This window comes from Scyliorhinus torazame, chromosome 13 (genome assembly GCF_047496885.1).
Source record: "Scyliorhinus torazame isolate Kashiwa2021f chromosome 13, sScyTor2.1, whole genome shotgun sequence".
NCBI classification, from domain to species: Eukaryota; Metazoa; Chordata; class Chondrichthyes; order Carcharhiniformes; family Scyliorhinidae; genus Scyliorhinus; species Scyliorhinus torazame.
Window position 1 is genome coordinate 9,870,797 of NC_092719.1, and position 27,498 is coordinate 9,898,294.

The 27,498-nt window shown below is 39.6% G+C and overlaps 1 protein-coding gene and 1 long non-coding RNA gene across 3 annotated transcripts in view; one reads left to right on the forward strand and one right to left on the reverse strand.

Annotated features, from left to right (window-relative positions):
- The window catches only part of taf3 (TAF3 RNA polymerase II, TATA box binding protein (TBP)-associated facto), a 233,654-nt gene that overhangs the window by 22,384 nt on the left and 183,772 nt on the right, over positions 1-27,498 (forward strand). For both annotated transcript variants that reach the window (XR_011934014.1, XM_072471043.1), the window contains exon 2: positions 4,143-4,385. Coding sequence is in view for 1 of the 2 variants with exons in the window: in XM_072471043.1 (XP_072327144.1) it covers positions 4,143-4,385 (243 nt within the window). In the remaining variant the exon portion in view is untranslated. The remainder of the gene's footprint in view (positions 1-4,142; positions 4,386-27,498) is intronic.
- On the reverse strand, positions 14,124-18,637 carry LOC140387653 (uncharacterized). The gene is made up of 3 exons (XR_011933928.1): positions 18,560-18,637; positions 18,453-18,476; positions 14,124-14,409 (listed from the first exon to the last, which is right to left on the reverse strand). It is a non-coding gene; the product is annotated as an uncharacterized lncRNA (long non-coding RNA).

Consider the following 27,498-nt stretch of genomic DNA (forward strand, 5'->3'; position numbering starts at 1 on the left):
GAATGTCTCAACTGCAAAGAGAAGTTGGCTACGATGGTACCAAGCAAGTTAAAAGGCCATTTGCAGACAAAACACCCATCTCTTGTGAACAAAGACATTCAGTACTTCAAGCACATTAAAGAACAAAACATGACGTCTGATGGAGTGTGTGCGGGAAGCCCAAGAGGCTAGTTACGTGGTGGCTGAGCTTGTAGCAAAATCAAAGAAGCCCCATACCATTACCAAAACCGTAATTATGTCTGCATGTAAAGAACTCTATGGTGTGCTGTTAGGAGCTGATGATGCAAGAGAGATCGGCAAAGTTCCATTCTCAGATAATAGACGGCAAATTGACGACATGTCAGCTGATATCGAGGAGGTGCTACAAACGAAGTTAATCAAAGCGACTGGGAAATTTGTTTTGCAGACTGATGAGTCCACCAATGTAAGCGGGCATTGCCAGTTGCTGGCCAACGTTTGGTACGTTGATGGGGACTTTTAAATAGAATTTTTTAATATAGTAAGGAGCTGCTGAGTCATGCGACTGGTCAGGAAATATTTTGGGTAACAGATAGGGGCTGGTTTAGCACAGTGGGCTAAAAAGCTGGCTTGCAATGCAGAACAATGCCAGCAGCGCGGGTTCAATTCCCGTCTGGCCTCCCCGAACAGGTGCCGGAATGTGGCGACTAGGGGCTTTTCACAGTAACTTCACTGAAGCCTACTTGTGACAATAAGCTATTATTATTAGATACTTACTTGAAGGAAAACAAACTCACCTGGGCCATGTGTTGTAACATTTGCACTTACAGAGCAGCCTCCATGATGGGGAAAGTCAAAGGATTTATCAGTCAGGTGACAGGACAAAATCCTGAAATTCATACCAACTATTGTATCCTCCGCCATGAAATCATTGTAGCCATTGTAGCAGTTAGCTGCAGTATTAGAGCATGCCATGCAAATTGTGAATTACATAAAATCACAGCTATTGAAATCACATTGGTTCACTATTTTGTGTGCAGTGATGGGGGCTGAACATCAGAGTTTACTACTACACCCCCGAGGTGCGATGGTATTCGCGCGAGAAGGTGCTGTCCCATGTTCATGAGTTCCAGAGAGAACTGACGAGTTTTCAACAATGCATGAACTGCCTTATAAAGAGTTACTATCTGATAAATACTGGTGGGCTACGCTTGCATATCTCAATGACATTTTCAGCCATTTGAATGAGACAAGACTAAAATGCAAAGGAAGAACGAGACAATCCTGCCCATCACAGATAAACTTCAAGGTTTCAGGTCAAAACTAGGCCTTTGCCAAGAGACGGTGGCAAAGGGTTCACTTGAGATGTTCCCACAAACCGTCGCGATGTTTCCATTAACATCATCAATGGCAGACACAGTGTCAAGGTGCACAGTCTACAATTCCAACTCTTAAAGCGCTGCAAACGATGTTTGAGTGCTACTTCCCCTCTACATATGTGGAAGACTATGACTGAAATGTGATCAATTTAGTTCACTTCCTATTCATCACAAAAGTTGACATTAAAACAAAAAGAGGAGTATGCAGAGCTACGGATGGATCGCACAATGAAACTGAAGTTTGGGAGGTGTCTTTGGACGGGTTTTGGCTGACTGCGGTACATGAATGTCCGGCGATCTGACCATGCTGTTGCTGTGCTCTTGCCGTTTCCGACAATATACCTCTGCGAGCTAGCATTTTCAACACTGGCATATGTAAAAAAACAACAGAAGGGAATGTTTGTCAGTTGGAGCAAGATTTGAGGCAACCCTCTCATCAGTTCGTCCCCGGATCAAAAGCACAATGGCAGCCCCAGGTTTCCCACTAACCCGGTAAATTGTAATTTACTCAACTTTGCGTTTGCTGTGAATTGAATTTCAATTGAACGCTGTAAACCTCTGGTAAGACTGTAACCGTAGTAGGTGTAAGTAAATGTGACGTTTATGTGCAGTCAATTCAGCTGAAAAGAAGTGGGTGTGCCTTGGAATTGTTTGTTTCATTGAAGAGTGCAGTGTTACTGAAAAGGTTTGGAACCACTGGTCTAGGTAACAAGATTTCAGTGGAAAATAAATTGGCAAGCAAGAAGCACAGGCGCTTTGTGCAACAGCCTTGAGTGCAAAAGTGAATATTATAAAGGCAATATCAAAGGCCCAGCCGCATTCAGTGGATGTATGATGGCTCTTTACCCAAAGACTCTCTGTATGGTGAACTGGCAACACCCAACCAGCCGGGGCTGGTTTAGCACAGGGCTAAATCGCTGGCTTTGAAGGCAGACCAAGACAGGCCAGCAGCACAGTTCAATTCCCGTACCAGCCTCCCCGAACAGGTGCCGGAATGTGGCAACTAGGGGCTTTTCACAGTAACTTCATTTGAAGCCTACTTGTGACAGTAAGCGATTTTCATTTCATTTCATTTTCATTTAATTTCTTGTGCGTCCATTCCTCTGCTGCAAGGAGACCACTGAGTGGGATATGAAGATGGTGGACATTGACGCTCACAATTGGGAGACAGTTGCTCGACCTCTGGAGCCTGACTGATTGGAAGAAATGAAAAGCTCAGCTGTCCGAGGAGAGAGGCAGAGAAAAGAGGCCAGCAAATTGTGCACCTTCTCATTCCACTCACTGTCTTCCTTGGCAGGAAGTGCAGCAGAGACTGCCATGCCAGAGTGGGGCTCCTAAGTCACACCAGGCGATGCTTAACACAGAGTCGTCCACCATGGCACAAACTATTACCTTAAAAGATGGAAGGCTGCCATTTTGAAAGGCTGAAATAATTTAAACAACAAACAGTATTAATGTTTCTCAAAGATAATGCAAAAATACTTAAGTTTTCAATTTGTAGTTAGACATATAAGTACATTTTCCGATCTGACCCACCACGGAATCGTTGACCATTAAAAGGTCCATTGGCATTGGGTGGGAATTTCCGGTCCCTGGGCGGGAGCGACTGGAATGTCCTGCTCAGTTTATGTTCTGTAATATCTTTAAGATGAATTTCACCCAAAATTATTCTAATAATTTAACTTACAATTATTTTTTCATTTTGACAATTTGTTACTGTAAAGTCCGAAAAGTGATTTTAATTTCAGGATTAAGCATCTCAATGAAGCTTGCATTTAATTAATGAGAGCCTCACTTACTAATTAGAAATTTGAATTTATTAATACACCACAGTTCAGGTGCTGTTGACTGCATTGTGACTGTAACAATGTGTACTCAAATGCACTAGATTTCTAACTGACATGGAATTAGTGGCCTATTACATGATAAGACTTGAGAGTTCCTTCACAAAGACAACATTGAAAATCTTGTGCTTTTGCAGTAGTTTAGGCAGAATAAATCATTGTGCTGAACTACATCAAAGTATAGCATAAGACAGTTTGGTGTTGTTAATTAATGAGAAGTGGTGATTAAGCATTATCAATAAAGGGCTAATCACTGATTAAGACTCACTTAAGTTCACTTCATTGAGTACCTGAGCGAGGGTGAGTTGCGGGGCTAGGCTGTCAAAGAAAGAATGGGACAGATATTGGTATAGAGTTTAGAACTTTTCAAGGTTAAAATGTATGGGAGAAATCAAATAGTCAACCTTGATTATTTTGATGTATTCATCTATAATTTATATAAAGCAAATTTATCTAGGTTTTGTTTCTAAAATTTAACATCATATTTTGTCTTGAAATGTTGCATTTCAAATACTTTCATTATTCTGCCACATTAAAGTCTGTTATTCATTCAACTTGTGCTCTAATCAAAACTCTACAAGCTACAGAATGTTAAAGATAAATAATGACTGACTGATCATCAGTGGAGAACAGACTGAAATGTTGCTTTGGAAAAATTGCAAAACTGGACACATGAATAGCACAACTTGTTGGTGTACTGTTTGGTGACAAAGGATGTTGCAAGACAACAGGGAAGTCCCAAGTCGAAGCAAGGTTCTTTCCTGCAAGGAGGGAGGGGAAATTGGGAGCTGGGTTGGCGTAAGTTGCTCTCACCTGCAACAAAAACAAGCCAGTGTATAGGGCTGTATGAAATTGTAATAGTAATATCAATATTGTACTTGGAAACTGCTTATATTTCTTTTAGCTCCACAGTAATATTTTTACCATGCCACTAAACTTACTTTTCCTTATGCTTTGCCAGATGGGCGCACAGATCCTGTTTTGGATGATTTGGGACAGGCCTTTAAATTAATGGGAATCAGCCTTTCAGAACTTGAAGACTATATTCACAACCTCGAACCCATTGGATTTGCACACCAAATCCCAGCATTTCCTGTCAGCAAAAACAATGTGCTTCAGTTCCCACAGCCTGGTACCAAGAGTCTTGGTGAAGAGAAGGAGTATATTCCAGAATACATGCCTCCACTCATCTCATCACAAGAAGGTGAGGTCTGTTTAGTATAAAACTTCACTGGTTGGAAAGGTTATTTGAATGTCTCATCGGAAACACCAGTGAAGTAGCACATTAGTAAGACATTGAATTAAGAGGCCTTTTCTCTACAGCTAACGTGACACTTTCTGGCAGCTAAATATGTCGGGGTGTACGAGGAAGGAGTACACATTAGATAGGAGCAAAGAGTAGGCCATTCGACTCCTTGAGCCTGCTCCACCATTCAGTAGAATCATGGCTGATCTTGTCTCTCTTTTATTCTGCTGAAAACTGCATCCTTCCAGAATTGGTACAGATAGGATCCTGAGGGGATTTGATAGGGGAGGTAATGGGAGGATGTTTCCACTTGTGGGAAAGACAAGAACCCAAGGGACACAGTTTAAGAATAAGAGGTCCACCGTTTAAGACTGAGATGAGGAGAAATCAGGGGCAGCATGGTAGCATTGTGGATAGCACAATTGCTTCACAGCTCCAGGGTCCCAGGTTCGATTCCGGCTTGGGTCACTGTCTGTGCGGAGTCTGCACATCCTCCCCGTGTGTGCGTGGGTTTCCTCCGGGTGCTCCGGTTTCCTCCCACAGTCCAAAGATGTGCAGGCTAGGTGGATTGGCCATGATAAATTGTCCATAGTGTCCAAAATTGCCCTTGGTGTTGGGTGGGGTTACTGGGTTATGGGGATAGGGTGTAGGTGTTGACCTTGGGTAGGGTGCTCTTTCCAAGAGCCGGTGCAGACTCGATGGGCCGAATGGCCTCCTTCTGCACTGTAAATTCTATGAAATGTTTTCTCTCAAAGGGTTGTTGGTTTGTCGAATTTGCTTCCCCAGAGGGCAGTGGAGGCCGCGTCGTTGAATTTATTCAAGGCATTGTTAGACAATATTTTTGATAGACAAGGGAGCTGAGGGTTATTGGCGGACAGATGGGAAAGTGGGGTTGAGACCACAACCAGATCAGCCATGATCTCATTGAATAACAGTGCAGGCCCGAAGGGCTGAATGGCCTCCGCCTGCTCCTAAACCTATGTTCCCCTAGTAAGAATGAAGGAGATTACATTTATATCGTTCCTCATCATGTTTTAAGATCTCCGGATGGCGCAGTGGTTATCACGGCTGCCTGCAGTGCTAAGGATGCAGGTTCGATCCCGGCCCGGGTCACTGTCTGTATGGAGTTTGCACATTCTCCCCATGTCTGCGTGGGTCTCACCCCCACAACCCAAAGGTGTGCAGGTTAGGTGGAATGGCCACGCTAAATTGCCCCTTAATTGGGAAAAAATAATTGGGTACTCTAAATTTATTTTAAGAATTTTTTTTTAAAGTTTAGAGTACCCAATTCATTTTTTCCAATTAAAGGGCAATTTAGCATGGCCAATCCACCTACTCTTGGATTGTGGGGGCGAAACCCACGCAAGCATGGGGAAAATGTGCAAACTCCATACGGGCAGTGACCCAGAGCCGGGATTGAACGTGGGACCGTGGTGCCATGAGGCACCAGTGCTAACCACGCCACCACCACCGTGCTGCCTCTAAATTTATAATAAATAAATAAATAAATAAGATCTCCAAAGTGCTTTGCTACGAATGAAGTACTTAAAGTGTAATCGCTGTTGCTTTTCAGGCAACCATGGGAACCAACTTGCGCATAACAAACACCAGAAACAACAAATGAACAGAATGGCCAATTCATTTGTTTTTGGTAGCATTTCTCAGAGAAAAACATTGAACAGAAACTGCTCACCTTGCTGTTTTGTATGTCCTTCCGAACTATTGGAATAGGCAAGTGGGCATTCAGTTTAATCTGCCTCCAACAATGCCACACTCCTCCGGTACCGCACTGAAGTATCAATCTAGGTTATGCGCTCAAGATTCTTTGAAAAGAAATACTAGAAATCAATTTGAAGAATTAAAGGTTGTTAATGGAATCTATCATGGTTGAATAAATTCGACATTTGTATCTGCAGCCTTCTTGATAATCTTTTGTCTTATGCAGTCCATTGTTTTGATGCATAACTGGGCGGAAACCTTTTTCCCAAGTGGAAAATGTCCAATTCAGAGCGATTTGAGTTGGGTTGGATAGACATTTGCTGTTAAAATTTGAAAAATAAATTAAGACCAATTAGGTATTTAAATGTTCAAGCATCTTACCACATACTACCAGTGTTTGCAACTGTTGGGAGAATAATAATCAAATGAAAGATGGGCTTGTCTACCTAAATCAAACTGCACTTTAATGTTCAGTATTTTCTATAAGGTGTAAATATGTATTGTGCTGATGTTTTAAGGACTCTCGCTGCTGTTTTTATATAAGCCCAGAGTTTTATTTGTACATTTTCATTAGGAAAGTACACCTTTAAGCTTTTAACTGTACAGATGTATATCCATTGTTTGTGCAGTTTGATTTAATCTGTACAGGTGTTTTTGTGTCAACTTGCCTCAGTTGGCAGTAATCTTACCTTGGAGTCATGCGATTGTAGGTATTCATACACTTCAGTCTTTGAGCACATAATCTAGATTGGCTACATAGTACAATATTGAGGGAGTTCTGCATTGTCAAAGCGATCCTTCAGATAAGACCTTGAACAGGGGACCAATTTTCCCAGGTGAATGTTAGAGACCCCCCCTGGATCTTGCTGTGTACAAAATTGGCTGACCCGTCGACCATAACAATAGTCGTCAACTTTGAAATAATTCATTATACATTTGATTTTAATTTTTCTTGGAATGTGGTAACGCTGACAAGGCATGATTTATTGTTACTCCCTCAGGGCATTAAGAGTCAAACATGTGGTGTGGGACTAGATTCACAGTTGGGTACGGGTGAGTGGCAGTTTCCCCTCCCTGAAGGAATTAGTGAACCAGCTGTGTTTTTACAACACTCTGACGGACTTTCATTGTCATTTTTCTTTCTGGTGTCAGTGTACAAATTGCCAGATTTATTGCATTCAGTGCCACAATTTGTCATAATGGGAATTGAACTCATGACCTTAGATTATTTGTCAGTATAAACAATAAACTACTGTACCTCCTCTCTCTGAATTGCTTGAGACTTTCCGCTAAACAGAAAGGTGTGCTATAAAAATGCAAGTCTTGGGGAGAAGCTATCGGAATCTGTTCTTTTGGAAATTATTAGATATAATTTATGTTAAAATCTATCTTTTATTGGTGGCTTGACATTCAGCCAATTGTTTTGGTCGAATACTTTGACCGAATTTTTTATTTGATTTGTAAACCTTCCGACGCTTCAGTACTTGACCAAATTATCAAAGGACTAATTATGTGGAAGAGTTGCAGGCCTGACGTCTATATGACTACAACTCTGCACAATATTGCTTAGAGAGCAGTTTTGGCCATTTGAACTTGTGCAGTGAACCTTAATCCTGCATGTGCTCAGAACTACCCTGCATATTGCAAGGTTGAAGCCAGGGCAAAAGGAGCAATTTTGAGTTAAATTGCTTTCGTTTTAAGAAGGTGCCCCATCGCCCTGAGGTGTGGTAACCTTCAGGTTTAATCATCACCATTCAGCTGTCAAAGGGGAGAGCAGCCTATGGTCTTCTGGGACTGTGGTGACATATACATTTTATCCTATTATCCAACATTTTTCTTAGTTTGTAACACAATTAAACATGTGCATGGCAAATCAATTAAGAAACTTTTAAAATCATAAATGACAAGTTCTTCCATATAATTTGCATCTACATTGAGAATAACTTTTCAGTGAAAATCACCATATTATTAATTTCATTGCAGTTTTATCTAAATGTGGCCGTCCTGCCTTATGCATCTTTCTACGGAGGAACCCAACAATGTGTTTATTCTGTTTGTGCAAAATTTAATCCTTCAGTTCGGAGTTTCTGAGAGAAGTCTGAGTTAAGTCTTTAATTACTCCCTCTACTCTACTCCTCACCACAACAGGATAGTTAAGGGTAGCCATTCAGCATTTTTATTGAATTCTGTCAACTCATTTTCAGTACAACCTTAAGGCTGTTAAAAAGATTAATACTCAACTGCATATTATATGAAAGTGGAGGCCCAAGTTTTCTGTCTTTTATGTTTGTTGTTTAAATGTGTAGCGTGGAGCCTCTGGGGCCACGTAGAAAGTTTAAATCAACATTTCCATTAACTTCCATTAAAGTCAAGCTGTAGATTCTAACAAATCTTAGTGTACTGATTTAAGATTCATTTAGGAATAAAAAAAGACTTGCATTTGTATTGGGAGCTTTCATGACCTCAGGATGTCCCCACAGCACCTTACAGTCACTGAAGTACTTGTGAAGTTTTGTCACCGTTGTAATGTAGGAAATGCAGCAGTCACTTTGCACACAGCAAAACTGTCCTTTGTCAAGTAGTGCTGGGGGATGCTTCATGTCCACCTGAGAGGGCAGACGATTTAGCAACACTTACAAAAGATGGCTCCTTCGACAGTGCGGCACTCCCATAATACTAGACTGGAGTGTCATTCTAGACTTTGGAGGCTTAATTCCCTGGAAAGAGATTTGAGCCTATGGCTCAGAGGTGGGAATGTAAAAAGCGAACCACCTAATCTCTCCAGATGAAAGAACTTCTGCTGAACTTCTGTTGCATTTATATAAGGTCTGGTTTGGAGTAAAAGTCGTGTGCTTTTCTTTCTGAAATACGATGAGCAAATCAATTCCCTTGAAACGAAAGAGAGAATGCTGGAAAATCACAGCAAGTCTGGCAGCATCTGTAGGGAGAGAAAAGAGCTAACGTTTCAAGTCCAATGACTCTTTGTCAAAGCTAGTTTTTCAATTCCCCTGACGTTGCTATACTTGCCTCCAAGAAAGAAAAGGTTTGGAATTATCTGTGTCTCTTCCCATGGTCACTGTTGTCCTTTGCGACACATACAAATCAAAAGCGCTGGTGTAATTCTGTCTTGCTGCTGCATCAGGAACTGAAAACAAATTACATTAAATACAGCATTAGCAACATTACTAGTGATCAACTGCTGCTTTTAAAAATAATCCTGCTGGAGTAAAGTTTTAATTATATTGCATGATATTATTTTGTGACACAGGCGAGGAGACTATTAATGATATCTGCTGTCCCAAAACAGCAAATTAACTTTAAATGATGGTGCGCTGCGGTTGTCTCGGAGTCTGAGTTGCTGCACCTTTTACATGCTTGTTGTAGTCTTGAGCTATGGATGACGATGGTGGAGACTCCAGCGATCTTTCCATCATGTGGCTGACCAGGAGTCTCTCCTACTCTTATCGTCTGCCACTGGGTGTGCATTTGGAAGGGTTTGCAGGTTGACACTCAACCTGTTTGGCCACGTTAAGAACACTTGGCCATCGAGTCCCGGCGGCTGGGATTTTCACTCTGAGCTTCTGGCTCAGAGGTACGGACGCTACCCACCGTGTCACATGATCTCACTCTTTCAACGGTATCGGGGGAAAAAATCTAAGGCTGTTTTAACAGTCTTGGTTGGACACATTTAAAACTCCTCAAGCTTTACTTGTTTAAATCATCTGAAACCTTCAGTTGCACTACGACCTTAAAATCACTGCCAAGTGTCCATCATTCCATATTAGGGTACTGTCTATCTGGCCTGTTGCTTCTCTGTGTGAGGCATTGCAAGTAAATATTCATATTCTGATAGTTAGAATTACAGAGAATGTCACCAACAAATATCGTCAGTTCAATTGACTTGTATTTTGCTGGTAAATATTAGTGAATAGACTGCACAATACGAATCATCTGTTTTTAACCTGTTTAGTGCAATATTTACCTTAAATCACCTTCTGCCTAAAGAAATATGAGGCAGTGTTGACGCTGTGATATGCAGCGCCCCCTAGTCGAAATTGTCGACAAGCTGATTTACAAACTACTTGAAGATGTACAATCAGTCAGTTTTAAATAAAGCCCGCCTAGGCTTTCAGGCTTAACATGTTCTGCAAATTTTTCAAGACCCCTCGAACAGTTAAGATTTTTTTGGGAAAAGACTGACTCTTTGGACGATTGAACAGGGGTCTAGATTTTAATCTGACGGAAAGTTGGGAAGGAATCAAATATTTGTTACTTGTAAATAGAAAGCTCTTAATTTATTAGAATGAAACTGAAGAGCCTTGTATGCATGAGAGACCAAACAATGTGTTTTGAATGGAATGGGTTTCTGCAATAACTTAACACAAGGATATACAGTGGTATTTCTTTCGGATCTCTTGTGAGAAATAGCCACTGGGACCATACAAGTAGTAAACCTCATCTCTTGGGAAAATAATTATCGGTTTTAAATGAATACCAGATTGAAAGTATTTTATCACCAGAACTGCGTAAATACTTTGGATTACGTCATGAGCTGACAACTGGAGTATTAGGGGTGGCACAGTGGTTAGCACTGCTGTCTGACAGAGCCAGGGCCCCGGGTTCAATTCCGGCCTCGGGCGACTGTCTGTGCGGAGTCAGCACATTCTCCCCATGTCTGCGTGGGTTTCCTGCTCCAGTTTCCTCCCACAGTCCAATGATGTGCAGATTAGATGGGTTGGCCATGCTAAAATTGTCCCTTAGTGTCCAGGGATAGGCAGGATAGCTGGGTTACAGGGATAGGGCAGGGGAGAGGGCCTATGTAGGGTGCTCTTTCAGAGGGCCGGTGCAGACCTGATGGGCTGAATGGGTCCTTCACCACTGTTGGAATTCTATGGTTCGATGGTATTGGGTATTCTTATGATCAAATAGCTTGTATTATCTTTGGGAAAATAGGAATAATACATCAAGCCTGTTTTGCCATTTTTACTAGCTAAGGTAGCACTGAGTGTTTTCTAAACTCCCAATTCCCTGCCTTTTCTGCATTTACGTTAATAGCTTTGCCTCTTAAGTCAGCAAAACATTCATGTATTACTGTGATTAGCTGTGAATTTAAAATATTAATTCCCAATTTCTTCTTCTGTCAGCCTGTCCTAAGGCACTGGATATTTTTGGGAATAGGAGAGTTCAGCAGCATCCTTCCTCAAGGTTCAAACTCAAGCACTGTTCTTAAAATGTGGTTCAAAGCAATGAGCATTCAAGACTAATAGATCTTTGCAAGGCACCAAAACCATGGCCAATTACATCAGTTTTAGTTAAATTAGTTAAGACTTCGACAAGCTGCAACACACACAGTTGGACTGATTTACAGGCAGTACTGCCAAAGATTATTCACAGAAATTACAATGGAGGAGAAGCTGAAATGCTATCAATTTTCTTAATCCAGAGAGAGAGAGTTGATGAAAACAATTGCTCATATACTGCAGGTTATGGCACGTTAATCTCCTGACTACAATATAGCTTTAAAGTAATAGTAGAAATTCAGAGCCCAAGGTTCATAGTTATATATGCTCCAGATTGTTCCGTATAGCTTCAAAATATTATATCTAATCCAACCTTGGGAATAAATGAAGAATTTGATGTAGAATAAAATTGTAGAATATATTCTTCAATTGAATGAAGATGATGTGTCGAGTCATTTTATTGAATTGCAGACTCTGCCTATTCCCAGATTGCTAAATTAGTTCACAATTGTGCCCTTGATAGAGAGACTCTGGAGACCGTTTAAATGGATGTGAGATTCTGAGGTGAAAATAGGCCAGAAATATTATCATCACTCCTGCCATTAAACTCAACAGATGGTACTGTGGGAGTTAATAGTATGTGACATAGGATAGAGTTGTCTTAAGTTCCACTAACATTGTCATTCTTCACTTAAACTAAAATTTGATCTTTCATATGAGCATTGTGCGTATCTCCATCGGAGTACAGAATGTTTTCACTTCATTGGCCATTTTAATTATAAACCTTGCTAAACACTGGGAGATGTTGAGGGATGATGTTTTTACTTGTATTTTTATTAAAATTAACGTTTGTGCAACTGCTACGTATTGACTGTCCCTTTTTGTCCAGGTTTGTTCATAAATCAGCTCAGATGTTAACATACAGGCTAGTGGGTGGCTGTCAGTGAGCCGGTGTGCGTGAAATTTGAATTTGCTGTCAATTATGTTTTCTAACCTATAGTTATTTTTTTAAGTGGCCCTTGCTTGGCAGAGCAAGGTGACAGAAGTGAAAGAATAATAGTAGAGGTATATTGTGAGACGCAATGACATAGGATTTGTGGTCATAATGACGTCAAAACTGTCAGAGCCCGTTGTCATTCCTGTGTAAAACTGACAGCAATTTCTGGCATCACATGTGGAGGTAAGAAATTGCTGTCAGCGATACCCTGCTCCTCCACAAGATATACTGTGACAGTCTTTACAGATGCAATCAACACCGTGATTTGATGTGAACCTAAACCTTTTACATACTATTCTTGGTTGAAAATCATTGAAAAGGTTAACCCTTGTTAAGTGAAGTGTAACTTAGTGTTTAATGGCATACTAAATCATGAGCCCGACTGAACAGCCGCCCTGGAAAAACTAATTTTAGACTTGTGGAATGAAAACATTTGAAAATTGCATTACTTTTAAATTTAAAATGTGTTTTTTTAAAATTTGTTTATTATAATTCAGTTTCTGTCTCAATCTCACGTGAATGCCCTAATCTTTGTTTGCTTTCTGGACAATGGTTAAGATGTGAATTATAATTTGTGCTTGTTTACCTTCTGCTTTGCTGTGTATAAGAATTCTTCTGATTGGCTTCAAACTTCTTGATGGCTTCATTGATAGTGAATGGCAATGCTCTCATAACTCTTATATTCAAAATCAGTATCAGAATAGAGGAAATCAGTGTTCCAGACCCTGGTAAATAGTCGTGGGCAGCTTTCTTAAAGACCGGAGGTGAGCACTGCCCCATGGCACTGACTGCAAAATCCAGAGCAATGCTTTTTCTTGAATCAAACCAAGGCCCGCACTGGAGATTTTGCCGAGGTTTAGAAGACAAGTGTTAAATCAGGAAGTTGTATTTATGAGACACAAACCTCATATTTGAAAGGCCGAAGGAAAGGACAATAGTGAGGTAAGGAATCTCAACAGTTCTGTTGTGCTAAAAAAAAACAGGTTAGGGCAGCACGGTGGTGCAGTGGTTAGCACTGCTGCCTCACGGCGGCGAGATCCCAGGTTCAATTCTGGCTCTGGGTCACTGTCCGTGTGGAGCTTGCACATTCTCCCTGTGTTTGCGTGGGTTTCGCCCCCACAGCCCAAAGATGTGCAGGGTAGGTGGATTGACCACGCTAAATGGCCCCTTAATTGGAAAAATATAATGAATTGGGCACTCTAAATTTATAAAATACAAAAAAGAACAAGTTAGTAGGAGATCATGCAATGAATCTTGATTTCAGTACAGAAGGATGCAGGGAGGTAAGAGTGATGTGCAGTCCAAAATACTTGGAGCTTGGCAGGCGCAAGTGGAAAGTTTAGGGAGGCACTGAGCATAGTAGCAATACCTTCAGCCGTAATATCATTAATAGTTTAATTACGTTTTGGTGATCTTGATTAGGCTAAACATTTAAAAACTTCTTTCAGGACATTTGCACTTCCCAGTCTTCCCTGGTCAGCAGTTGATCGTTTATGTGGTGTGAAAATAGTGCAAGTTGAAAGACCCCCACACCCCAAAATGTTTGCACGATATCTTTGTGTTAAAGATAAATAATGGAGCACATGTAATTCACTGCAGATATACAGAAGTGATTATCAAGCCTTTAAAAACAAAATGAAAGGCGGCTTCACGTAAAGTGAGTCCTTGGCAAACATTGTTTTTGAAACAAACACTTGCACGCACATGTTATTTAATATTCAACCAACTCGGGATATGTTTGCTAACACAGGCTTGACAGTTCAAATACAGTTTTTTTTTTTTAAATTTGTTTCCATTTTCCAGTTTATGGACACGACATTTCATTTTCAAGAGTTTTCAATTTTGCAATGCAGTTTGTTCTGACACCTGTAGGTGGCAGTCTCAGCTCAGATTTAGTTACACGCGAACTAATATTCACTGTTGTTGTAGCAAAAAGTGACCCAGTTGAGATTCCGAGTCAGCCGACCCAATAAAGTACAAGTGAAATGTAGATGAGTCTGGAACAGGTGATGTGTGAACGAATTCTCTGAAAAATTAATTTAAAAGTTCAGACGTATTATTCAACAAAAATGTAATCATTAAGGTATCCAAATATGGAATTACCAGAATGTGTAAATCACTATATCAAGAGTACAGAACTCTTTCACTTCTTCCTCTATTATCACCATCATCATTTCGATTTTTTTTTTTGAAAGCATCTTTTTTTTTTTGTTCTCCTCTAGGTGGGGGGGGGGGGGTCTGTGGGAGTGAGATCTCTATTGTCTACACCCTTCCATTTACTTTTCCTTCTATGTAAATAAATTACTCATTTCTGATTTGTTCTTCCCCAAAACAATTCCCATTAGGAAATTGGCAATGAAGTCCTCTTGGCCATATTCTCTCCCTTCTATTGGTAATGTATTTTAAATAAAAACAAAAATGCTGAAGGTACATGATGGCCGGGGGGGGGGGGGGGGGGTCAGTAATTAATTTTTAAAAAATCTTTATTGTCACAAGTAGACTTACATTAACACAGCAATGAAGTTACTGTGTAAAGCCCCTAGTCGCCACACTCCGGCGCCTGTTCGGGCACACAGAGGGAGAATTCAGAATGTCCAATTCACCTAACAGCACGTCTTTCCGGACTTGTGGAGGGAAACCGGAACACCCGGAGGAATCCCACGCAGACACGGGATGAACGTGCAGATTCCGCACAGACAGTGACCCAAGCCGGGAATCGAACCTGGGTCCCTGGAGCTGTGAAGCAACAGTGCTAATCACTGTGCTACCATGCCGCCCTATAGAGTATCTGTGTAGGAAGAAAATAGTTATGACATTTTGGATGTATATCCTTCATTGGAACTGAAAAATCAGTGTGTTTTTATTTTCACAGATGCTGACTGGCCTGCTGTAAAGTTCCCATCAATTTCTGTTTCTATTTTATATTCCCAACATTAGCACTTCTCTTCACATTTAAATTACATTTACGCTCAATTTGTGAAAGTTTGTGTGGAGTTAGCACATTCTTCCCGTGTTTGCGTGGGTTTCACCCCCACAACCCAAAGATGTGCAGGGTAGGTGGATTGGCCACGCTAAATTGCCCCTTCATTGGAAAAATGAATTGGGTACTCTAAAACATTTTAAAAATAAATTGTGAAAGTTTAGCAATTTATTTTTAAACAGGTTAAAAATCATCATTTGAGTTTTGGAAGATTATTTTTTTTAATAGGGTTACAAACGGATCTTCAAACTTTCCCTAGTCTTGAGTTTAGCGATAAATCCTATGCGCAGTGTAACTACTTGTGCTGCCCTCTACAATTGTCATTCTGAATTAACCAGTGCATGAATCTACATTGGAATCCGTGGTAGATGGCTAAACTAATTGTAATCCTCGGACTATCTAAACTGAGTCTGCTAGCTATGAAATTGATCACTGCACTAAGACACCATTTGTTCTGTAAATTCTTGACAAGATGAGAAGTGTGGCATTATCAGGTTTTTGCAGCAGACATTGCTTCTCAAAAGGGGGTTATAGAAAGATGGGCAGTGGCAGTGCTTAGAAAATGGAATTTTCATCTTCCAGAAGAAATTTGACAAATGAAGCAGGGAACTGTTGAGACCTCCTTATGTCAATTCTCAAGTTTGACACTTGCCAATGAAAATCATATCTGCTCTTACTGAATATTAAATTAGGTGATAAAGCCACCATAAAATTACATATTAGGGTTATATACTGGTATACTGGATTATCCATCTGTATTTCATTGCATCCATTCCTAATAGTTCAAGAAGGCTAAATTTTGAAAGGCACCTAGCCCTAATATCGACTTCACTGCTGAGAGGATGCCTTTAAAGGAACAGTATATCACACTGGTGTTTTTTTTAAACCTGCACATAACTACTATTAACCACAATAACGTAATCCATTTTTAAAGTTAAAAAATGTGTTTTGTTTACATGGGAGGTCTTGAATTTAAAAAGGGAAACTCATTATTATGCATTTACATTTAAGTTGGTGTGGGGAGGGGGTAACAGTGGGGGTGGGGGTAACGGTGGGGAGCATCGCTGAAACGGAGACCTGTGACCTCTGACTGCTGCTGTCCCCTATTTACCTTTCTTTCTGCTACTGCTCGAAATCAAGATTCATTAGAGGCTAGAGAAATATTGATGCTTCGAGTCTGTGGAAACTGCCTCTGCGTGTTTACAGACAAATCTGACATTAGCTTGTGGGGCCCACGGCAATAAGGGTCTCAAATGCTGCTGGGAATATGGGAATCCCATACTTTATATGAGAATGTCATCAGTGGTAGAATATGGACTGCCTGTCTGACATTGATAGCATTGCTTCATGATAAAAGCATCTACGCGTAATCATTGTGGTTCATGGACACAGACCATTTTTAAGTTAGTTAAGAATTCTACAGGTCCCTCTCCATTCTTTTTGTACAACACTAATTATCCCTGTCACACGCTATTAAGAAAGAGTTGACAGGAAATAATAGTTCACGACCAACCGGCAATTGAGCGAGACATGCAGGAACCTCTAGTGCCACATGAGCTCAGGAAGGATCGCTTTTCATTTCCTCCTGACTCCAGTGTATTTAAGGAGAAGAATGCCTGGCTTGAATTTAAAAGAACAGGATAAGATTCTTTCAGCTTTCGCTGCCCTGTGACAGAGCAGTAAATAGTGTTGGTTTCCTGATAGGTGGCTGATCTCAGCTGGACTCTTTCAGCTCAAAATGAACTTCTTCTGGCCACCAAATAGAGCTCACCATTGGCTAGAAACCCTTGCAGCACTTTAAAAGAATCTGTTCTTAGTGCCAGCTTTCTTTTGCTGCTTTTACTAAGTTACTAAGGGGTCATTTACACATAGCATGAACTGATTTAAAAAGGCACATTATTCTCTTTAAGCTGGCCCCCTCCCCACCTTGCTGTTGATATACTGTGAGCTATAACCCAGTTCGAATTTTGATAAGAAGACATCAAGAGAATTCTGCAACTTGCTTCAGAAATATAGTCAGTGACAACAACTCATTTTTGTATGGCAACTTCTCATATTAGCTCTCTGATATACTGCAGCCTCTGGGACATGTTAAACATCCTGCTTGTAACAACATCCTTACTTCATATAGTAGTTCATCTTCAAAGAGGTTATTTTTTTAAAAAGTACCTCTTGCACAGGAAAAATTTAATAGAATGGACATGCGCTTATTATTCCAGGTTAAGCACATTTTTATCAAATAAATGAAAATGCTCTCTCCAGGGTATTGCATCCATATTTTTCTGGTATCCTGGAAAGAATTTGCAGTAGTTCATGTTAAGAAGAAAAGCTATACCAAAGAATAAAAAGTGTGCAGAAAACTATGTGACTGAAGTCACTTCACCCCAAGGTGTTAGGACTAATATAGGAAAAGGAAGTCTGTTGTGTATAAAGGGTAAAGCATTTATATTTGCCTGAATTAGTTAACTACTGTTGTGCAAATATACATACTTTATAATAAAGCCTAGATTTTGCTGCAAAAAAAAAGTTGGCTTGGCTCTTGGATTGTAAATCATGTTTTTCAATCAGACTTCTTTATCCCATGTCCATGAGGAGGGCTACCCTCGATTATTCCATATGTAATGGTCGTAAGCCTTTGTGGTACTATTGCTGAATGCCTATCCACATTATTGCTCTCGACTTGGCAACATGAGCTTTTAAATATTGTGAAAATATGTAGGGCTTGAATTAAAATGCTAACCTTTGGAGTAATATTCCTCATGTGTTGCCTCAAGGTGATTATTTATTCACTTGTACTGAGATCCCACACAGAAATCTGGAAAAAGACCATTTGACTCAGAGCCCATGAAGCCCTTTTCACCATGCCTTCCCCAGGCACGGCACCACTCTTTTCTAACCTCACCTCCCACTGCTGCACCATCGTCACCCCCACACGAGGCCTCTAAGCTTTTATTATTTACTTTAACTCAAGTGAGTCAGATTTATTAATATCTCTGGCAACTCTCAATTTATTTTAATGTAGATAACATTGGTAGGATGACCCTGTGAAACACCATATGTTTCAACTGATACGTCCTACGGACACAAACCTTCATTCCAGTTATGGTGGCACACTGTAAGCAAAAAAAAAGTTTCAACTTAATTTTGCATCTTTGAATGAAATCCACAAATTAAGTTAATGTAACAATGAACAAACCGTAAAATCTCTTGTTCTCCAGCTGTGAGTAAACTTAATTTGGATGCCTAATTTGCAGAACCTGGAGTTGAGTAAGCAAGCACGCCAACTGCTCACAGCTCTCTCTGCCACTGACCTATGAAGTACATGAGAGCAGGCCAGACAGATTGCACTGCCAGTCTCCTTTCCCTGCCCTTGAATCAGCATATTGTACACAAACAAGCTAAAAGTTTTTTTTTTTTGCAGTTTTTCTTCAGACTATGTAGATTGTAGTATATTAGCATCCTTGTCTTAAAGCTTTTGTGCTGCCTAGATCTGAAGCCTTCCTCTCTTGGTCACCAAAGGCATATGTACAACACTGACAGTAATAGTTAATAAGAAAGGGCTGAAGAAAATACTTTCCTGGATAGATCATGCAGGGGACCAATTACAATTTTCTCCTGCAAGAATACTCATGTTTATTATCTTCACTCCAAAGAAGTGAAGTAAATTATCTAGATTTGTATGAGGGTAATTGTGGCATTAACCCACTCTTCTATCTTCTGTGTGAACGTAAAGCCAAAATGATAACTTGATTCAACTCTGGGGATAATTTTGTTTCTGAAATGTGATGAATGCCATCCTGTGGTTGTTGTACTTCATTATCTTTACATTAGGTGGTGCTGTTCAACCAGCATTCTCATGACCATTTGTTTGATCACTAAGATACAATCTGAAGCAGATGTCTTTATTCTTCAAGACCTCTTGTACAAGTGCAGATAGGAATAATGTATAGAATCAATGCTATATTAAACCTGTTCCTTATTAATGGATATGGAAGCATAGTTTGGGTAATAGCTTTAAAGAATGGTAGATAGAGGCTCGACTTTCTTTTACATTAATTGTGGTCCAGCTAGTCTTTAAGCCAGTTAAATATATGTCTGGTATATGTTTAGGCATTTTTGAGGGTATGTTTGAGAAGAAACAGTCACATTCAGGTTAACTATAGAGATGTGCTTGTGATATTTAATTAACAAGATCATTAATTTAGTTAAATTGAATTTTACAAATAGATGCTTTTTGCTTTCAAAATGAAGATTTACAGTTCTACATGCATTTTTAAACATTTCTCTATTCAGGCATTGGATTCTGCCTTTTGTGTGTATTGTATTTTATATCAAGTCTGTCTTCGGAGTCAAATTATATGAGATTTGAAGTAACTAACTCTGGTGACAAACATCATGCAAGTCTTTAAAACAATGTCCACTGAGGTTTACTGAGAATATTGTTTGTGCTGCTTCAGATTTTCAAGCAGCGATGCATGCATTGACTGCCGTTTTTCTAGAAGCTTCGGTAGTTGCAAATGATGTGACCATTGCCTCACCAACGGGAAAAATAGAACAATTGATGTGGTATGGGTGTCTCAAACCTTATTGTTTAATTTCTTTCTGTCTGTAGCCACTTTTTTAAGACCAGACTGTGAAGTTACTCTTGATTCTAGGTTTATTTTAGTTCAATTCACAATACATTGATGAATGGGCATGATTATGAGGTGGTATACTATTCCTTTTCCAACAATGTGGAATGTAGAAGAATACCGGGGATCCTAGTGACAGTAATATTTTGCCATTGGAATAGCCCCCTTATGTACGGCTATCTTCAAAGATAGGCACATGATGTGTGCGGTCTCTATTTTGATCTTCCCTTTACTGGGAATTGTATTGACGAGATTTAATTTGGAGTTTCTAAACTGTAAATGTTAAAGTTTACAATACCCCACCAATATTAAGTATGTTGTGTGCTTCCCTTAAACCGGATGGTAACTTTAAAGGTTGGGCAATTAGATACACATAACTTTAAAAAAAACGCAATGTAATGTTTTAAAAGAAGTGTGACTTTGTACAAGTTGACAACAAAGAGTAATTTTTAAATAGTTCTCTAGACCTTTACTGTAGTTCTGTTGAATTTTTTGATTAGTTCTGAATGATGCTGTTTGGCTAATTAAAATCCCTATAATAATTTGACAGGGAGGCAAAAAATAAATTTAGTATCGTAATTAATAATGAGAAACTTTATTGTTTTAATGCAGGATCTCAAATTGAGTACCTGGACACTCTTCAGAACCAATTTCAATATTGTTTGTAAGGCATTGTTGTTGAGGGGAATATTTACTATGACAGCTACTCCTAAATGTTTGCAATAATGAGCTTGATGTAAATGTTGTCATTCTATTCTTGAGAGTTTTTTTAAAATTCAGTATATTTTTGGCCCCAGATTATATTTATTTTCTGCTCTCTAGTCACTCAAACAATTGAATAACACATGTATGTGTGTGTAACTTGTAGATAAGAATGTTGAAACTTTGTGTCTCTCCAAATGGCCTGACCATCTGAATTTAGCATGGGCCTCCGAGAAGGAGAATCACCCACAAGTGAAAGAGTAAAAATGTAAATCATGTGTCGGCCGTCTCCGCTGGTACTTTGTTGTGGGAGGAATTTAGGGAATGGAATTAGTTAAAAATTAAGCCTAAGAGAGTGCCAGAAAATATAAGTTTGCTTAGTAGTAGTTCAATAAAAGTGAGCTGACTAAATGCTCTGCCCGGAGGTTGAAATCAGAATCCAGTATACCAACAAAAATGTACAGGGGCAGATCTATCCGGTCCAGCATTATTTGATTTAGAATTGCATCATCAAAGAATATAGATCAAGGTTCTTCTAGTAGAGGTCAACTTCTGTGGAATGCTATCATTTCAGTTACATTTGAGGTAGGTATAATGGGGGACGACGACAAAGCAGTTGTCTAAGATGTGTGTTTTCCTTCATCATTCCACCTCCACCCCTGGCACCACAGGTTAGCCAGATTGATACATTTTTTTTAAGCAATGTTTCCGTGAAATGGTGCTGTCTGTACTTTACTAAAAATGCAGAGGATTAAGCAGTGCTCTTGAATCTTAGAACATCAGTGGATTCTATTCAGATTTCAGGAGACTTAATATGCAGAGTCTTCTACTTGTCCCTGCAATTGTTTTCCAAAAAGAGCTAGATCAATTTCACAATAGTTTTCCATCTACCAACTGATATTGCTGCTGATATACCCTTCCAATATTATCTCTACAGCTCTTATCTCTTTACGTTTCACTCACTAGAGGCTATCAGTTTTTGTAGTCTTCAATATTTCTTCAGTGCAAAGTCCACATAATTTAAAGAGACCATTTCATTTACAAAGATAAGAGCTTTGGGATCAATGCGGTTAGAATTTATTTGCTTTGTATCAAGTTGATTCCTTGGTTTTGGAAAGGATTAGCGCTGAGATTTTAAATGCACATCCCGACATATAATTGGCATAAGAAGTCTGAATTTCTTTACAAAATATTGTTCTTTCCCCTTTTACCTCCGATCTGGCAGACATTGAGAGCAAATATTAAAATAGATTTTACATGTGCATTCTAGAGTAATGAAAATTTGCCAGTCACAGCATATACTCTGATCACATTGTTTTACTGTTTGATCAATAGTTGTCAAACAGGGACCAAGGGTGTCATATACAGCATTGTTGTTATAGATTGCAGGGCAGTTATACATACAGTATGGCACTGCTTGACAATGAATTTCATTTGTTGTGTGCTACTAATTCCTTTTACTCAGAAAAATGAAGTGGAGTTCAATGTTGCCATTATTCATCTTCAGGTTAAAAATATAAATTACTTCTCAAACAGCTTGATTGGGGTGCAAAGAGTTTGTTAGATACCAAGCAGGATCGTTAATTTGCTCATGTATAGCTGGAAAAACCTGGTAACTAAGTGTTCATGGGCAATTTGAGGTTTTTTTGGTGCTTTTTTCCTATTATTCATTCGCGGGATGTAGTCATCATTGGTGAGGTCAGTATTTTATGCCGAGCTCTAACTGCCCTCCTTTGAGAGGGTGGTGGTGAGCCACCTTCTTGAACTGCTGCAGTCCATGTGGTGTAGGTTCACCCACAGTGCTGTTAGGGAGGGAATTCCAGGCTTTTGACCCAGTGACAATGAAGGGATGGCAATATGTATCTCCGAGTGAGAATGTTTGTGATTTGAAAGAGAACGTGAGGCGGTGGGTTTCCATGTGCCTGCAGCAACTGTTGATGGTTGTGGTCGCAGGTTTGGAAGATGCTGTTGAAGAAGCCGTAGCAAGTTTCTGCATGCACCTTGTAGATGGTACGCACTGCTGTCGTGTGTCATGGAGGGAGTTCATGTTTAAGATGGAAGATTGGGAGGGTTACACGGTGGGGCAATGGTGCCTCACGGCACCGAGGACCCAGGTTCGATCCCGGCCCCGGGTCACCGTCCGTGTGGAGTTTGCACATTCTCACAGTGTCTGCGTGGGTCTCACCCCCACGACCCAAAGATGTGCAGGGTCGGTGGGTTGGCCGCCCTAAATTGCCCCTTGGAAATTATTTTTTTAAAGATTGAAGATTGGGTTCCAATCAAACTGGCTGCTTTGCCCTGAATGATTGTTTCTTGAGTGTTGTTGGAGTTGCAGTCATGTGAAGGGTGTTCCATCACACTCCTGACTTGTACTCTGGGGATTTGGAGTATTACAATACCCAGCCTCTGACCTGCTCTTGTAGATACAGTATTATCATGGGTGATTGGTTTATAAGTATGATTGGGCCATCTGACCATACAATATTACAGTTGAGTGGAACTATTTCCATAGCCTTGGTCCCATCTCAAACTCACCAGTGGTTGGCAGAGTGGGATCATGAGCACGGGATGACATGCCCCTCCATTACTGAGGATATACCGGGGTCGCATCTGCAGCTTTCTTTGGTGTGGTTCACTTTTACGCAATGCAATATATATCAACCCAACAAACCATTAGGCGACATGTAAAGAATTAATTACTTTACAAGACAGTATAGAATTCTATCTCCATTATCAGTATTCCTGTTATTCCCTCATCATGATTATTTGCCAAAATATTTCTTGGTTATCTTTAAAAGTTTTAGTTATTAGTTACAAGTTAACTTATGTGATTTGATAATATCTAAAACACTAGACTTGCCATTTAGAATTCTCCTATTTTCTTCATTCGCAGGAAACTATAATAATTTGGTTAAATATTAACCCTATCTTGAACCGGATCAACTTTCTCCCTTTCCCCACCCCTTCGCAGACAGTATTTTATGTTTTCAGATTTGATCTTCATTTCATACTAATTGAAGAGTAAAATAACTGGGATTTCTTGATTTAGTTTATCAGTACTTGGAGCATTAGTAAACTTTAGCAGGTGCCAAAGTGTGGTATATGTGTGAGTTATTGTTTACAGGGAGCATTTGCTCAGCAACCAATTCATTCCCTTTAGCATCTACAGTGTTTACTTATTAGAATGGATTGGATAAAGAGGGTATTTGCTCATCACAAATGTGCCATTAGAAGGCTACTACAGTACTGTGCCATTTTGACCTTCTGCCAAGCTGAATCTATTCGCTGTGCAGTAGTTAATGATGTTTTGGAGCAATGCTCTGGCTGACTCCTGACTTCGGCACCTCTAAAAGAAATTTTATGGTGGCATTTTATCAGGGTAAGTTCATTGGAGTGTGAATGGGTTTCATGAAATTTGAAAGGGTTTGGCATTGGAAAAGCATAATTATAGAGTGATAGAGGTTTACAGCATGGAAACAGGCCCTTCGGCCCAACTTGTCCATGCCGCCTAGTTTTTACCACTAAGCTAGTCCCAATGGCCCGCATTTGGCCCATATCCCTCTATACCCATCTTACCAATATAACAATGCTTTTTAAAAGGAAAAATTGTACCCGTCTCTACTACTGCCTCTGGCAGCTCATTCCAGACACTCACCACCTTCTGTATGAAAAAATTGCCCTTCTGGACCCTATTGTATCTCTCCCCTCTCACTTTAGACCTATACCCTCTAGTTTTAGACTCCCCTACCTTTGAGAAAGGATGTTGACTATCTAGCTTATCTACCCCTTCATTATTTTATAGACCTCTAAAAGATCACCCCTAAGCCTCCTACGTTCCAGGAAATAAGTCCCAGTCTATCCAATTATACTTGGCAAAATGAATATTAGCTGAAAATTGCTTTTCAATGAAAAAATTATCATAATTTTCTGTACTATATCCCAAAATACATTATTTCTAGTATCCGCAGAGCCCAAGCACAGCACTTCAAACAAATGATGTGGATCTTTAGAATGGCATAATGTGACAATAAGTATATCTGGCAATCGCCTTTATACTGTCTCAATACTTTTAATACTTGCCCTTACTACAGAACAAGAGGCTGTCTGTACGCAGTAACTGTGAACAAAAGAGGCAGCTATATCAGTACTGCAGTAGCAACTTGCATTTATACAGTATAAAGATGCTTCACAGTAGCATGAGGAAAATGGATGCCTAGTCATGCAAAACGAGATTAGGAGCAGTGACAACTGATAACCATTTAGTGTAAAGCAAATTCTGGAGACTGTGCAGAATCAGTTACAAAAAAATGCAAGGCAAAATATTCACTGTTTATAGGATTTAGATTCCTCTGGTGGTGCATTGATTAGAAAGAAAAAAATTCACTTGGTGCACTATTTTAACATGGATTAAAGGATGTTACATGAACATGCAAATCAAATTCATGTGAATGTATTAAGCAGTAATGACCAGAGGGAACTCATATTCTTTATTACTAAATTGTCACTTTCACTTAAAAAAGAAACAAACATCTGACTGCAAAATATGAACATTTTGAAAAACACAAGTTTGGATTGAAGCTAATAGAGGAATGCAAACTGCTTTGCGGTTACAGGTAAAAATAGACGCAGTTGTTGAAAACGGAAAGTAATTTACTTAATTACAATATACACATTACAATAAAGCACTACAAATCTTTCTAAAATAGGACAGAGCTTCTGACAGCTTGTCTCCAAAGGGTTACTATGCCACTAAAGCATGGATAAGTTTTAAGCATCACAAAGCTTGAGCATTAATGCCTGATTAGATGGTTTTTGCACCTAAAGAAAAGCACTTGTCACAATGATTACCAAACATGCCTGAGCCATAGCACCTGTTCAGGTAAAGAAGAAACTCTCAAACATCACTGAATTGGTTAACAGAAGATTTTCCAACCTAGAAAAACACTTGTATAACACTTATCATACTGATTGGCAAAAGGGCTTGATGTATCAACACTTAAATGAATAATGCAATCTTTTGCAATTCATTTAAATGTGTTATCCATTTAACAGCAAAAGCAATCCTTGGAAAGGTAGAAAAAGGTCTGTGCGTGGAGATCTCAAAAGTTTAATTATTTCATCAATTCTTCATTTGAATGGTCTTGACTGGAACACATTTTCTAATTTGCAACAATATTTGCCAACAAATATCATGAGCCATTTGGTTCAGTAAAATGGCTTGGAAATAATTTGAGAACTGGACGCAAACAGTATTCAAGACTAACATGGATTGGCCTTTGCCTCCCTGGTGGCCCGGAGACGGATTTTTCTGGGATGGAGGGACTCGGAGCCTCCAAAATCGGTGGTGTGGGTCAGTGACATGGCAGGGTTTCTTAGGCTAGAGAAGATTAAGTTCGCCTTAAGGGGTTCATTACAGGCGTTCGCTCGGAGGTGGCAGCCGTTCATCGACTTCTTTCAGGAAAACTGACCATCAGCAGGACGGGGAGGAGGGGGGGTGGGTGAAGGGGAGGCATGGAAGTGAAGAATAAGGGCAGCGAATCTAATATATGGGTAGCTAGGAGTTAGGGCGGGGAGTTAGGAGTTTGGTATGTTATTGTGGGGGTTTTGCGTGTGTTGGACCGCTCTGTTGTTTAGAATGTTAAAATGTTAAAATTATAAATGCCTCAATAAAATATTTTCTAGTAAAAAGACTAGAAAAAGACTAGACAATTTTGGATACAAAATTGTGGGTCTTAAACAACCCTAAATAACTTAAATAGCAGGTTATTTTGACACTTTGTTTTAATAATTGAGTCCCAGAGTAAGAAAACCAGAGGCATTGAACATGAGACAGATTACTGTTTGTCTTGTGCTACCTGGATCCCAGATTTTTTTAAGAACTGTTATGCATACAGCTGCTTGACCAATCATGAGAGTAAAATAGAAAGTTGTTTCCAGTTGCTAAGCAATAGTCAGTCATTGTCGAATTACAGATCTTAATTCGGGCAGGTCATAGCTCATCTCATTGAAATATAAATTATTTTGTCAAGTGAGAAAATTTAGACCTACTTTAAAGTGTGCAGTTGGTTTTCGCTAGCCGGCCTTCTGTTCATTTCCAGTTGTTTAGTTAAGATAGTTACCTTGGTTACTGGGAATTGTGCTGGCTTTTATAGCTGACTGTAAACATTATTCACACTGGCCTTGATTAAGGTTCATCTTGTATCTTGCAGAACACAATTGACCTATGATTTTGAAATCTGTGCTGTATGTCCAAAGTGTTCAAAGACTTTTTTTTCAGTTTACATACGTAATGGATTTTTAAAAATATTATGGTAGGTTATATAATAAATTTATTTCAATTGATAGTTACAATTGATATTCACGAATAAAAGAATGTAGGCTACTGTTGACAGTGACCTTTCAATTACAATGTTCATCATAATCCCCCCAAATTATTTTCATGAAAGCTTTTAAGGTCTTCAAGTCAATTTCATGCTCAGTAGTATTAACCTTGTAATTGGATGATCTCGATCACAACCGGATCACCAAACTGTGCAGTAGTACTTGTAAAGTGTGCATGTGTAGGACATGTTTTATGAATGTTTGAGTATGCATTAGGTTAAGTAGAAACTTGAGTGTAGGAATGCAGGGTAGTAACCCATGGGGTGAAACTAGGTTTCTGTGCAGCACTACAGTGACTTTTATTTGATCCAGTTTACTTTGTTTTGGTAGTCCTATGTTTTATAAGAATCTAATAAAGTCGAGAGTATAATAAAATCTGCTTCAGGAGTGTAAAGCAGCAGCTTGAGGAGTGTAAAGCAGC